Source organism: Abramis brama (genome assembly GCF_963993115.1).
Source record: "Abramis brama genome assembly, chromosome: 24".
Lineage (NCBI taxonomy): Eukaryota > Metazoa > Chordata > Actinopteri > Cypriniformes > Leuciscidae > Abramis > Abramis brama.
In genome coordinates, this window is record NC_139986.1 from 27,037,240 (window position 1) to 27,049,996 (window position 12,757).

The window sequence follows — 12,757 nt, forward strand, 5'->3', positions numbered from 1 at the left end:
TTCCTGCAGGACCGGTTCACTGCAGGTCTGACCCCGTCCACTTTAAAGGTTTATGTGGCGGCCGTAGGTGCTTACCACAGTCCTTTGGGTGGAATGTCTGTGGGGAAAGACCCCTTTGGTATCTCGTTTCCCTCGTGGCACTTGGAGGTCCTCCTCCCTTTCGAAATCGGACCAGGAGGCGAATAATTTGCTTTGCCCTGTTCGGGCGTTAGACGCGTATGTCCACAGAGCTGCCCTGTGGCGTAAAAGTGACATTTGCTCCCCTAACAAGGGAGGTCCAGTGTCTAAGCAAAGGATGAGCAAGTGGGTGGTTGAGACTATCTCACTTGCTTATGAGGCGGCTGGACAGCCTTCTCCTTTGGCTGTCCGGTCGCACTCTACGAGGAGTATGGCGGCCTCTAAGGCCCTTATATCAGGAGTTTCGTTACAGGACGTTTGTGATGCGGCAGGCTGGTCCTCACCGCACACTTTCGTCAGGTTCTACTCTAGACTCTGCTCCAGGGTCTCATGTTTTGTCTTCCTAGTGCTGCTCACCAGATTTCACACAGGACAGACATTTGTAGCTATGGAGGCGTTGGTATAGACGTTCCCATAGCGTCAAACTCGACGCAACGCGAGTTCCCTTGAAAGGGAACGCCTCGGTTACGACTGTAACCTCGGTTCCCTGAAGAGGGAACGAGCGTTGCGTCACCTTGCCATATCTCCTTCATGCCTGTCAACACGACTTCAGACTTTACGAAGCTTTCGTTTTCTGTTTCGGGCCGGCTTTTATAGCTTCCTGGTACGTGACGTCACCTGCCTCTGACGTTCCGCCACACCATTGGACTGATTTTACATGTGCTTCAAGACGTCATCACGCAAAGCGTTCCCATAGCGTCAAACTCGACGCAACGCTCGTTCCCTCTTCAGGGAACCGAGGTTACAGTCGTAACCGAGGCGTTATCAGACATCCATGTTTTAAGTTCCTGAAGGCAGGAGATAACAGAAGCGAGTGGACAAGCTGAGTTGGGATTAATCGTGAAATAAATTTGAATATCATCAGCGTAACTATGAAAGTTGAGACCATGCCGTCTGATGATCTGACCTAGAGGCAGCAAATAAATGAGAAATAGAAGAGGACCAAGTACAGAACCTTGAGGTACACCATGAGAAATAGTGACAGTACGGGATCGATTCTCACCTATCCTAACAAATTGCTGTCTATCCGATAGATATGAAGTCAACCACCGAAGAGAATGGTCTACCTATTGAAGACAGTCGAGAAAGAAGTGTAGAGTGGCACACAGTGTCAAATGCTGCACTGAGGATAAGAAGAACCAGGATACTATGTGCACCCGAATCAGAAGAAGGAGATAATTTAGCACTTTTAAAAGAGCTGTTTCTGTGCTGTCATATGGACGGAAACCAGATTGTTCAAATAGATTATGTCTCTCTAAGTGTGACTGCAGTTGTGCCGCAACTACATTCTCAAGTAGCTTGCTAACAAAAGCGAGGTTCGATATTGGTCTATAGTTGTTCTGAATGGCGTTGTCGAGGCCGGACTTCTTGAGAATTTGAGTGATGGCCGCTATTTTCAGATTAAGCGGGACATAGGCAGTAGCAAGAGATCTGTTAATAATGTGAGTAATCGGATGAATAAGTGAAGGCAAAAGAGTTTTTAGAAGATATGTTGGAATAGGATCGAGTTTACAAGAGGTAGAATTAGATTTGATAATCAGTTTTTCAACCACAGATGTATTTGTGAGTAAAAAAGTGTCTAATGGAGAACCTATCAAATATTGAGTTGAATGGGGAGTGGTATGGAAGGCATTTTCTGCCAAATTTAAATAAATTATTTAAATTATTAAATTGAAAATTAAAACCAGATTAACGATTTCATTACAGAAAACTGTATGCAAAATATGTGACAAAATGCCTTCCATAGAGTGGCAGTAGAAGAGAAAGATTGATAAAAGACTGAAAGCTTTCACAGAGATCAGCAGACCCAGCAATAGCTACAGAGGATGGTTTGACTAGTTTATCTCAGAGAAAAGAGTTTTAGGTTTGCACTTAGCTTTTGTTGATAACAGTAGAAAGATAGTTTGAGAAACACAATCACTCCTGATGATGAAATATGAGTTTAAAACTCGCTTAGTTTCACTGTTGAGGAGGTTTGTATAATAAATCAGGAGTTCAGGAGTTTCTCCAGGTTTCTGTAATTCCTGCTGAAATAGTTTATCCTGTTCCAGTTGTTCACTGTAACGGGTTTGTCCATATTCATCAGTTTATCAGGTCATGTTATCATCAGCTGCCAGTTTATACCTTTCCATAATTTTGTGAATACGTTTTCAATAAAAATTCAGTTAAAAGCACAAATTAAAGTTCTTATCTGGCTCTTTCTTATCCGAGGCGTCTGATTGGTGCAGAGGAGGGAGAGGCGTGTCTAAACTGAACTGATGATCAGAGCTATAATTAAAACAGCAAGCTAATATAAAACTCTTACTGTCTGCAGTATATAGTATGAATACAGTCAATAGTAAACAAATTACATGTTAGTATGGGATACTCAAATGAAATAACCATGGAGTGAAAATTAAGATCTATTATTAATAAAATGGGGTAACTAGGGCAAACTGAAATCACTCAGATCTCAAATGTGTCCCTGATCTATAAGAGCACAAAATCTCTTTCTGAACTCTATAATTATTAAGAGTGTCAGATTAATTTAGATGGTTTTATTGCAGATGCAAGTGTGACGATGTTATTTCAGATCCTCCATTGAGCAGCTGCAGTTTCAGTTCAGTCACTGTGACTCTGACTGACGGAGGTTTTTGTACGACTCTTTATCACTGTGTGAACACACCACCACTGTGATAACTCTGACAGTGATAATGTCCAGCATCTTCAGTCTGGACTCCACTGATGGTCAGAGTGAAATCACTGTTAGATCCACTGCCACTGAATCTAGATGGAGTTCCTGACTGGAGGCGGTTTACATAATAAATCAGGAGTTTAGGAGCTTCTCCAGGTTTCTGTAAGTACCAGAATATATGATCTCCATCACTATCCCTGTGCACATCTCTGCTGGTTTTACATTTGATATTCACAGTTCCTCCTGGTTGTTCTGCTGTTATTGAGGGACTCTGAGTGACGGTGATCTGTCCTCTACACTCTGAAACACAACAAGAAGAAAATACACTCAAAACTTTGACAATATACTTGAAGAAATGAATTAATATCAAACTTGTGCTCCACAAACCTTGAGCAAACGCTGTGAGAGTCCAGATGAAGATGATGATGAAGGTCATGTTGATGAAGATTGTTGTGTGTGTCAGTGATGAAGTGTTAAACTCACAGCACTATAAACACTCTCACACACTGAAGATCTGATCAATATGCAAACACACTCCACATCATTTACCTGAAGACAGTCACTCATTAACAGACACAAAACACAATCACTGAAGTGAGAACAGAGTAAAAATTGTTTTTCATATTTGATCTTCTACAATAGTCAAGATGTTAAAAATTATATAATTATATTCAGTTCTGAATAAATCTACAAGACCAACTTCAGTATATGAACCTGAATATCGTCTGTGAGAATATTTTTACTGTAGTTGGAGTGAAACGTCGCTGTTAATCCCCAAATTTTACACCAAATCCATGTGTGTTCCTGCAGTTTATGAACAGACATGAGGATCATCACACACTTTGTTTAATGTGTCCTTCATCCAAACTTCCTCCTGTTCCTCGACGAGGTGTGAACTGTGTCTATAACTCTAGTCAAAGCAAACTCCTGTTGTAAGTTGATTCTCCACATTGAGGATGTTTTGTCTTGGTCTGAGGAGGAAAACGCCTCAAGAGGCTCGGGTGATTCTGTAGCCAAGATCGGGCCGTGATGCTGAACGTCCTCAAGACACTCGACATATTTTTCTAATGTCAGGTTTATGCATCTTTTACTCTTTATCGCTGAGCATTTGATGTTTTGTATTGATTATCTTTTAATTGATTATGTAATTGGCATGACACATTTACCTGACTAATAATTAATTGTTACATTTGGATTTATTCTGATTTACTCTGAAATGATTAACTCTAGTAGATTACATTAAGTCCATAACGCCACAATTCTACACTCAGGTTAGTAACGGACTGACATCAGCCGAGGAGGAGCAGAGGAGCACGCCGACTGAAGTTTCAGAGATCCGACTAACACATCGGCAAAGTCAATATATAGACTAATCTAAACAGGGTGAGCATTATTCTAACTAAGTGTATGTGTGAAACCACGGCATAATTATACAAAGTTACCATTAGAAGTAGTTAAGTTAGTCAGCTTAGTTCTAATGGTCGTGGCCTCTGGTTAATTAAGTGTGTTCAGATCTATGGGGACTAAATAACTGATTAAACTGATCAAACACAGATTTAAGATGCTGGTGATTCAGTTTAGAAAGAAGAAAATATGAAATCATAAATGCAGAAAATCAAAAAAAAAAAAAAATGGTGAAGGATTGAAAAATATCCACTGAACAAATATGACTTCTGAAAAAATACAATCAAAAAGGTGAAAAACTGATGAAGCTCAAGAAAGTAATGTTCAAAAAGATCATATTGAGTCGTTTCTTCACCGTTGTGTGTGTGTGTGTGTGTGTGTGTGTGTTTGAGCAGCTGCAGTTTCAGTTCAGTCACTGTGACTCTGACTGACGGAGGTTTTTGTACGACTCTTTATCACTGTGTGAACACATCTTTACTGTTGATCCAGTGTACACTCTTACAGTAATAATGTCCAGCATCTTCATTCTGGACTCCACTGATGGTCAGAGTGAAATCACTGTTAGATCCACTGCCACTGAATCTAGATGGAGTTCCTGACTGGAGGGTTTTTACATAACGAATCAGGAGTTTAGGAGCTTCTCCAGGTTTCTGTAAGTACCAGGAAACTAAGGGTCTCGAGCTGCTGATTGCTACATCTCTACTGAGTTTACAGCTCATCTCTACAGTTTCTCCTGGTTTGGCAGTTTTCACAGGAGTCTGAGTCACTGTGATCTGAGATCTACAGCCTGAAAAACAGATCATTTATCAGTCCATAAAGTTTATTCATTTATTAGTCAATTTAAAGCTGTGTTAAAAAAAATATTATTTACATGATTTATTTAGAATATAAACTGTTCACCTTGTAGTATAAAGCAGTATAACAGTGTCCAGATGAAGACGATGATGAAGGTCATGTTGATGAAGATTGTTGTGTGTGTCAGTGATGAAGTGTTAAACTCACAGCACTATAAACACTCTCACACACTGAAGATCTGATCAATATGCAAACACACTCCACATCATTTCCCTGAAGACAGAAGAAACACTGTTTTGTCTTTTAGTGTCTTTGCTAATAAACTTCTGTGTATCATTTTCAGAAACAGAAACTCATGATTTACTTCATGTTATTTTGGGTCGATCTTCTCGCTCTAAACACTGTTTTAATGATCAGTTTCATTCAGACTTTGATGCTGAGAGAATTTAATCCCTGAGCTGCAGATTTATATCATCCATGATACTGTATAACAGGTCAAAGGTCATCCAATAGAGAATGACCATCTAAATCTGGCTGAAGATTTCATTATAAAGCTTATATTTCATCATAAAGATGTTTTCATCTTTTTTTTTTAAGATGAAGAGTTTGTGGCTCTTAAATGATCTAATGAAACTGTCTGATGTGTGTGTTTTTAAAAGAAGGTTTAAGGTTTTTATTTGGCAAAGATATTCTTAATTTATCACAAAATGTACTATTGAAAAGCTTAACCTAATTTCAAATCTCATTTATTGTCACATTTAATTCTATTTTATGGATTGATTACACCAGTTGATGTATTCAAATTTTTTATTATTATTATAAATATGCCATATTTGGTGATATTCTGTTTTTTTCTTTTCTAAATTTAATTTTTTAATTTAATGATTTACATTAGTAATTTCACATGTAATATGCTAACATTTCATTTTATTTTAATTAAATGTGATATTGACAAAATTATAATTTAGAAACTCCCAGTTAATATGTGTAAAGATCAGAGTCTTTGTGATTATATTATTTATTTAGATTTAATAGTTTTCATGCATTAAGAGACATTTAGAGACGATGAGACTGTTCAATAATCCTGATGTTGAGTCTCAGTGTGAGTGTGTGTGTGTGTGTGTGTGTGTGTGTGTGTGTGTACTTGTACAACTATCTTTGTGAGGACCAGTTTGAGTTCTCTTACGAGAGGTTCTCTCGTATTGCGTAAGCTTGCTTACGCTGCGGGAAAAGTCTTCTTTTCTCGAGATACTGAAGCCAAAAATTATCCTTAATTTCATATTTTGTCAACGCAGTGCAGCTGCGGGCAGCTGAGCTAGAGCGGCATACTGCACGCTCATTGGCTGCCGCGCGGCAACTGCTTAAGCCTACCAGTGAGCCTGGCGTGACGTCACGCCCAATGAGGGCGCGCGCCCTCGCGCGTCACAGCCCGCCAGAATGGGCGGCGTCAGAGCGTATATAAGGAAGGCTCGTAGGCTATATTCTCTGATTTCTGTCTTTTCAGCGAAGCACTCGCATCGCTGAACTCTGAGAGGAAGCCGTCGCCGTTGTCCTGCAAGGAACAGCTAACGAGCCAGCTTAGGACAGCCTGAGGAAGCCGGACGAATCTTCGCCGCCTTCAGCCTGCCGTGCCAGCTCAGCTATCCGGCGATATCCTTCTTTGCAAAAGCTCTTTTCTGTGTGTTTTGCTTCCGCAGCACTATCTAAAAGAGCGGAGGCGTTGTTGCAAATGCCTCGCACCACGTGCGGCTCATGCCGCTCTACGCTCAGCGACAGAGACCGCCATCTTATCTGCGCTCTCTGCCTGGGCCGGGACCACGCAGCCGTCACGCTTTCCACAGGCGGCTGCACCTTCTGTGAAGAGCTGCCGATGTCGACCCTGCGGGCTCGACTCGCCCTCTTCACAGAGCCTGCTCCAACCGTCGTTGGGCCGCGAAAGAAGAAACGCCGCTCTCAACGACCACCTCTCCCGCGAGCCTCGCTCTCTCCTTCTCCGCCCCCGCTTCCCGACGCGCAGCCGACGGCTCTCGCCCTCGATGCCGTCGCCTCAGGGGATGAAGCGGATGACAACGCGCTACTGGACACGTGCTCATTAATGGCGTCGGACAGCGAGGGATGGTCCGGTTCTGTCCGCTCCGCCTCCTCCACCAGAGCGTCCAGCAGGACTCACGCCAGTGTGGACGCCGAGCTTCTCCGCCTCCTCACTTTGGCAGTCGAGCACCTGGGCCTCGAATGGTCTCCGCCAGCGGTGCCACCGCCCAACAGGCTCGACGGTTGCTTCCTGCCCGCCAGTCGACAAGCTCCAGCGTCCAGACCAGCGCCTTTTCTACCGGAGCTTCACGAGGAGCTTGCTAAATCGTGGAATGCTCCAGTTTCGGCCAGACTCCGCTCTCCGGCCTCATCAGCTCTTTCCCGCGTGGATGGAGCCACGGAGAAGGGGTATGACCGGATCCCACCGGTCGAACAGGCGGTTGCAGCGCATCTTTGCCCCCCATCCTCGAGATGGCGCTCAAAGACTGCCCTCCCGTCTAAGGCCTGCAGGACTACTTCGGCGTTTGTCAGCCGCGCTTTCTCCGCCGCTGGGCAAGCCGCCTCAGCCCTGCACACAATGGCGGTCCTTCAAGTTCTCCAAGCCGACCTCCTCCGCCAGCTCGACGAGGGAGAACTGGATAAGTCTGCCTTGACCGACCTGCGCAGTGCGACGGATCTCTCCCTTCGCACGACGAAGACAGCGGCCCAAGCTATCGGACGTTCCATGGCTTCGCTGACCGTCATAGAGCGTCACCTCTGGCTAACGCTAGCCGACATGGGGGAACAAGAGCGGACCCGCTCAACGCCCCGCTCTCACCCACCGGTCTCTTCGGCCCTGCGGTGAGTGGCCTCGTGGACCGCTTCTCTGAAGTACAGAAGGCGTCACAGGCCATGAACCTCTTTCTGCCCCGCCGCTCGAGCTCCGCTGCAGGCCGCTCTAACACTCAGCCTCCTGCACGCAGCTCCACGCAGCGCCCGTCTCGACCTCCAGCTTCGCAGCAGCGCCAGCGCGGCCGACCCAGGTCCCGCTCCACCAGCCAGCACAGGCCGCTACCCCCGCGGGGTCCCCGGCCTAGAGTTTCGCTGAAACCCGAGCCTGCGAAGTCCTCCTAGCACTCGTCGAGAGGAAAAGATGGTTGAGTCCCGCCGCGGCTGGACCGCCGTCAAAGCTAACTTGTATCCCTCTGCCAGTCCCCTTGATAAAGGCTACTGCAGTAGTGTCCACCGCAGCCAACGAGCCAGTTTCTCAACTCTCTCGCCTGCACACAAACGCCGTTTTTACGGCGACCCAGATAAATCAAATAAAGAGTGTAAAATCTGGTCATTCGGCTCACGCCGTCAGTGTTATGAGTGTAGTAAACATGCCCACGTCCCAGTGTTCATTGCTACACACAAGCACAATCTCCCCTGTGTACCCCACAGAGTGCACTCACATAAAGCGCGCTACGGCCGCTCGAGTGTTAGTTGTAGGTCACGTGCCCACGCCCCAGTGCTCACACCTACACAGTGCTCGCTCTGTCTCACACATTCGGGGTCCAGAGCAATCCGCCACCGGCTGTGTGTTAATAAAGAGCCCTGTGCCCGCTACACAGCACGCACACTCTCATGTAAACACTCACGAGCCCGCCCCGCTTCCGCGCCGCGAGCCGTCACACACAACGCTCTCTCACAGCGTCACTCAGCCGGCTGCCGCTATCAGCGAGCCCCCGTCTCCCCTCACTGCCACTGCGCGACTCGCGCACATACCGCCACAGGCTCCCTGTCCCGCGCTGTGCGGCGGGCGGGACCCGGAGGCGATTCGACCCCTAGCTATGAGTGCGAATGCATGGAAAGCTATTCCGGGAGTGTCCAAGTGGGTACTAAACACAGTGATAAAGGGCTATTCGCTTCAATTCGCTCGCCGCCCCCCGCGCTTTCGCGCCCGGGTCGAGACTCAAGTGAAGGCGGATGCAGCTCATCTGCTTCACGCAGAAATAGCGAATTTGCTGCACAAAGGGGCGATAGAACGAGTTCACCCTCCGGTTACCGAGGCAGGCTTATACAGCCGTTATTTCCTCGTACCCAAGAAGGGCGGAGCGCTCAGACCTATATTAGATCTGAGATATTTGAACAAAGCGCTCGTGAAACGACCGTTCAAAATGCTCACGACCAGTCAAATCCTCGCGCAGATTCGCCCGGGGGACTGGTTCATCTCTCTCGATCTGAAAGACGCGTATTTTCAGATTCAGATTATACCCCGTCACAGGCCATTCTTGAGATTCGCCTTCGACGGTCAGGTATATCAGTACACCGTCCTGCCGTTCGGCCTGTCCCTGGCACCCCGTACATTTACGAAGAGCATGGATTCGGCTCTCGCACCCCTGAGATCGAAGGGAATGCGAATTCTGAACTATCTGGACGATTGGCTCATTATAGCGCACTCAACAGAGGAACTAGTTTCTCACAAGAAAGCGCTTCTCGGTCATTTGGAAAGCCTGGGTCTTTCCGTGAACTGGGACAAGAGCTCTCTAACCCCCAGCCAGTCTATCAGTTTTCTGGGTATAGATCTGGATTCGGCGGCGATGACGGCCAGATTGTCAACACAGCGCGCACGCTGTGTTCGACACCTCGCCGTTTCCATTCAAGTGGGAAAAGTTTTTCCCCTGAAAACCTTTCAGAGGCTTTTGGGCCATATGGCGTCAGCCGCAGCGGTCCTGCAGCTGGGTTTACTTCGAATGCGCCCGCTTCAATGCTGGCTAAAGTCGGAAGTGCCCCGCAAAGCATGGATTTCGGGCCGTGCACCAGTCAGAGTGACTCAGCGCTGTGTCTCAGCCCTGCAGCCCTGGCTGGCGGCCGAATGGTATCAGCGGGGAGTGACGATGGGGGTCATCGCACACCGCAAAGTGGTCTCGACAGACGCGTCCAACATGGGTTGGGGAGCGACTCACGAGGGCAGTCCGATTTGCGGCCCATGGTCGAATACGGAGAAAAGCCTTCACATAAACTGTCTAGAGATGCTGGCGGTCGAGAAAGCGCTGAAGCACTTTCTACCGCTTCTACGGGGACACCATGTGCTAGTTCGCTCGGACAAAAAGTCAGTGGTGTCTTACGTGAACCGCCAGGGCGGAATCAGATCCAGAACCCTGCGCGCTCTCACAGAGCGCCTCCTATCCTGGGCTCAGGGCCCGCTGCGCTCCCTAAGGGCAGCTCATGTACCCGGTCGTCTGAACGACGGCCCGGACAGACTGTCCAGGGACAACGTTCCCCCAGGGGAATGGTCTCTACACCGCCAGACGGTCCAAACGCTTTGGCGTCGTTTCGGCGAAGCGGAGATCGACCTCTTCGCCGGGAGCGAGAACGCTCAGTGCCAGAGGTTTTTCTCAAAACACGAGGACGCGCTGGCCCAGACCTGGCCCAGCGTTCCGCTGTATGCGTTCCCCCCGATCTCGATGCTGCCCCAAGTGCTAGCGAGGATCAGGGAGGCGGACTGCGCAGTGCTCCTCATAGCTCCGCGCTGGGAAAACCAACCGTGGTTCCCCGAGCTAATGAGACTGGCAGACACAGCCCCATGGCCGATTCCGGTGAGGAGAGATCTTCTCTCTCAAGCCCGAGGATCGATTCTGCATCCCCATCCAGAGCACTGGTCTCTGCATGCGTGGGAAATCAACGGATATTCGTTGATCTGCCAGAAGGGGTAATTAACACGATCACGCAGTCCAGAGCCCCCTCGACGAGGCGGCTCTATGCGTCTAAATGGTCGGTGTTTAGCAAATGGTGTGTGGAAAAGGGTTCTAATGCTCAGTCCTGTGGAGTCCCACAGGTATTAAACTTTCTCCAAGAGATGTTGGACGCGGGCAGGTCCCCCTCCACGCTCAAGGTTTACGTCGCGGCCATAGCAGCGTTCGCCGATTCGGCGCGCGGCCGCTCGCTGGGCAGGAACGAACTCATTACCCGCTTTCTGCGCGGGGCCAGGAGGATGAACCCTCCTCGGCCCCCGTCAGTCCCTATTTGGGACCTGTCTCTGGTCCTAGAGTCCCTAAAAGTGCATCCCTTCGAGCCTTTGGACTCTGTGGAGTTGAAATACTTGACGCTTAAAACCGTTTTTCTGCTAGCTCTGGCTTCAGTCAAACGAGTGGGTGATTTGCATGCGCTGTCCGTCAGCGCGTCGTGCCTCGAGTTTGGACCTAACGACTCGTTAGCCATTCTCAAACCGAAGCATGGTTATGTCCCCAAAGTGTTAGGTACTCCCTTTAGGGCTCAAGTCATTACCCTATCGGCCCTGCCGTCATCCGGCAGTGAGGAGGGTGTTAACCGCCTTTGCCCGGTCAGGGCGTTAAGGTGTTATGTCATGCGCTCTGCAGCCTTCAGGCTCTCAGAGCAGCTTTTCGTCTCGTTTGGAGGGCGCGCTAAGGGTCGCGCCGCCTCGAAACAGACGCTATCCAGATGGATAGTGGATGCTATTGCAGCAGCATATGCGTCAAAAGACCTGCAATGTCCGTTGGGCATACGGGCTCATTCCACCAGAGGCATGGCCTCATCGTGGGCATGGTCCAGCGGGATTTCCATTCATGACATTTGTATGGCGGCGGGCTGGGCGTCCCCCTCTACATTTGTTAGGTTTTATAACCTGGAAGTTCCCGCCCTGCAGGCTAAACTTCTGTCAGTCTAGTCGTGTTCATGTCCTGCTCATGTGCGCAGGCTGTATTATCGATTAGCTTGTCTGTTGAGCTGCACGCTCAGGGTATCAGTATGCATAGACCGGCCGTGCCGTTCTTGTGTTCCCTAGGTGTGCTTATGAACATGTGTTGGCCCGCACCGCTGGCCACCTGTCATTTCACCTCTATGCTTTTCATAAAGAGTCATATGTGATCGTTAGGCGCGCACGGCGTGGACAAGGGGTTCCCGCAGCGTAAGCAAGCTTACGCAATACGAGAGAACCTCTCGTAAGAGAACGATACTTGGTTACTCACGTAACCTCGGTTCTCTCTAGAGAGGGAACGAGTATTGCGTTCCCTGCCGTGCTTAAAGCCTATAGCTCGTGTCGCTTCATTCGACAGAAAACAGAGAATATAGCCTACGAGCCTTCCTTATATACGCTCTGACGCCGCCCATTCTGGCGGGCTGTGACGCGCGAGGGCGCGCGCGCCCTCATTGGGCGTGACGTCACGCCAGGCTCACTGGTAGGCTTAAGCAGTTGCCGCGCGGCAGCCAATGAGCGTGCAGTATGCCGCTCTAGCTCAGCTGCCCGCAGCTGCACTGCGTTGACAAAATATGAAATTAAGGATAATTTTTGGCTTCAGTATCTCGAGAAAAGAAGACTTTTCCCGCAGCGTAAGCAAGCTTACGCAATACTCGTTCCCTCTCTAGAGAGAACCGAGGTTACGTGAGTAACCAAGTATCGTTTTCGACCATTGGAGTGAGGACAGAGAGAGTAAAGTGAGGACATTTTGGCCGGTCCTCTCTCTCTGAGAGCCTTTAAAGGCCTGTTTGAGGGTCAAGACTTGGTTTTAGGGATAAGGTTATAATGAGGTTAAGGGTCGGTTTAGGGTCAGGGGTCGGTTTAGGCACTTGGTTGTGATGGGTAAGGTTAGGGTAAGCGGCTAGAGATTGCATTGTGTCAATAAATGTCCTCATAAAGATAGATGTACAAGAATGTGTGTGTATGTGTTGTTGGTCTCTTTCTCTGCTGGAGTGTGT

At 48.1% G+C, this 12,757-nt stretch overlaps 1 protein-coding gene and 1 gene segment (V, D, J or C); one reads left to right on the plus strand and one right to left on the minus strand.

Moving 5' to 3' along the window:
- LOC311075644 (uncharacterized protein) overlaps nucleotides 1-12,757 on the plus strand; it is a 64,172-nt gene that overhangs the window by 47,977 nt on the left and 3,438 nt on the right. The window contains exons 1-3 of one of the 7 annotated variants that reach the window (XR_014604549.1): nucleotides 2,999-3,013; nucleotides 3,831-3,920; nucleotides 4,123-4,234. The exons of 3 other annotated variants lie outside the window; for them this stretch is intronic. Coding sequence is in view for 1 of the 4 variants with exons in the window: in XM_084103196.1 (XP_083959322.1) it covers nucleotides 8,214-11,729 (3,516 nt within the window). In the remaining 3 variants the exon portion in view is untranslated. Of the gene's footprint in view, nucleotides 1-2,806; nucleotides 3,014-3,830; nucleotides 4,235-6,753; nucleotides 12,653-12,757 lie in introns of those variants that run through there. 3 more of the 7 variants (XR_014604547.1, XR_014604548.1, XM_084103196.1) reach the window with 3 other exon arrangements.
- Nucleotides 2,826-3,823, minus strand: LOC311075661 (Ig kappa chain V region 3368-like). The segment is given in 2 exons: nucleotides 3,239-3,823; nucleotides 2,826-3,151 (listed from the first exon to the last, which is right to left on the minus strand).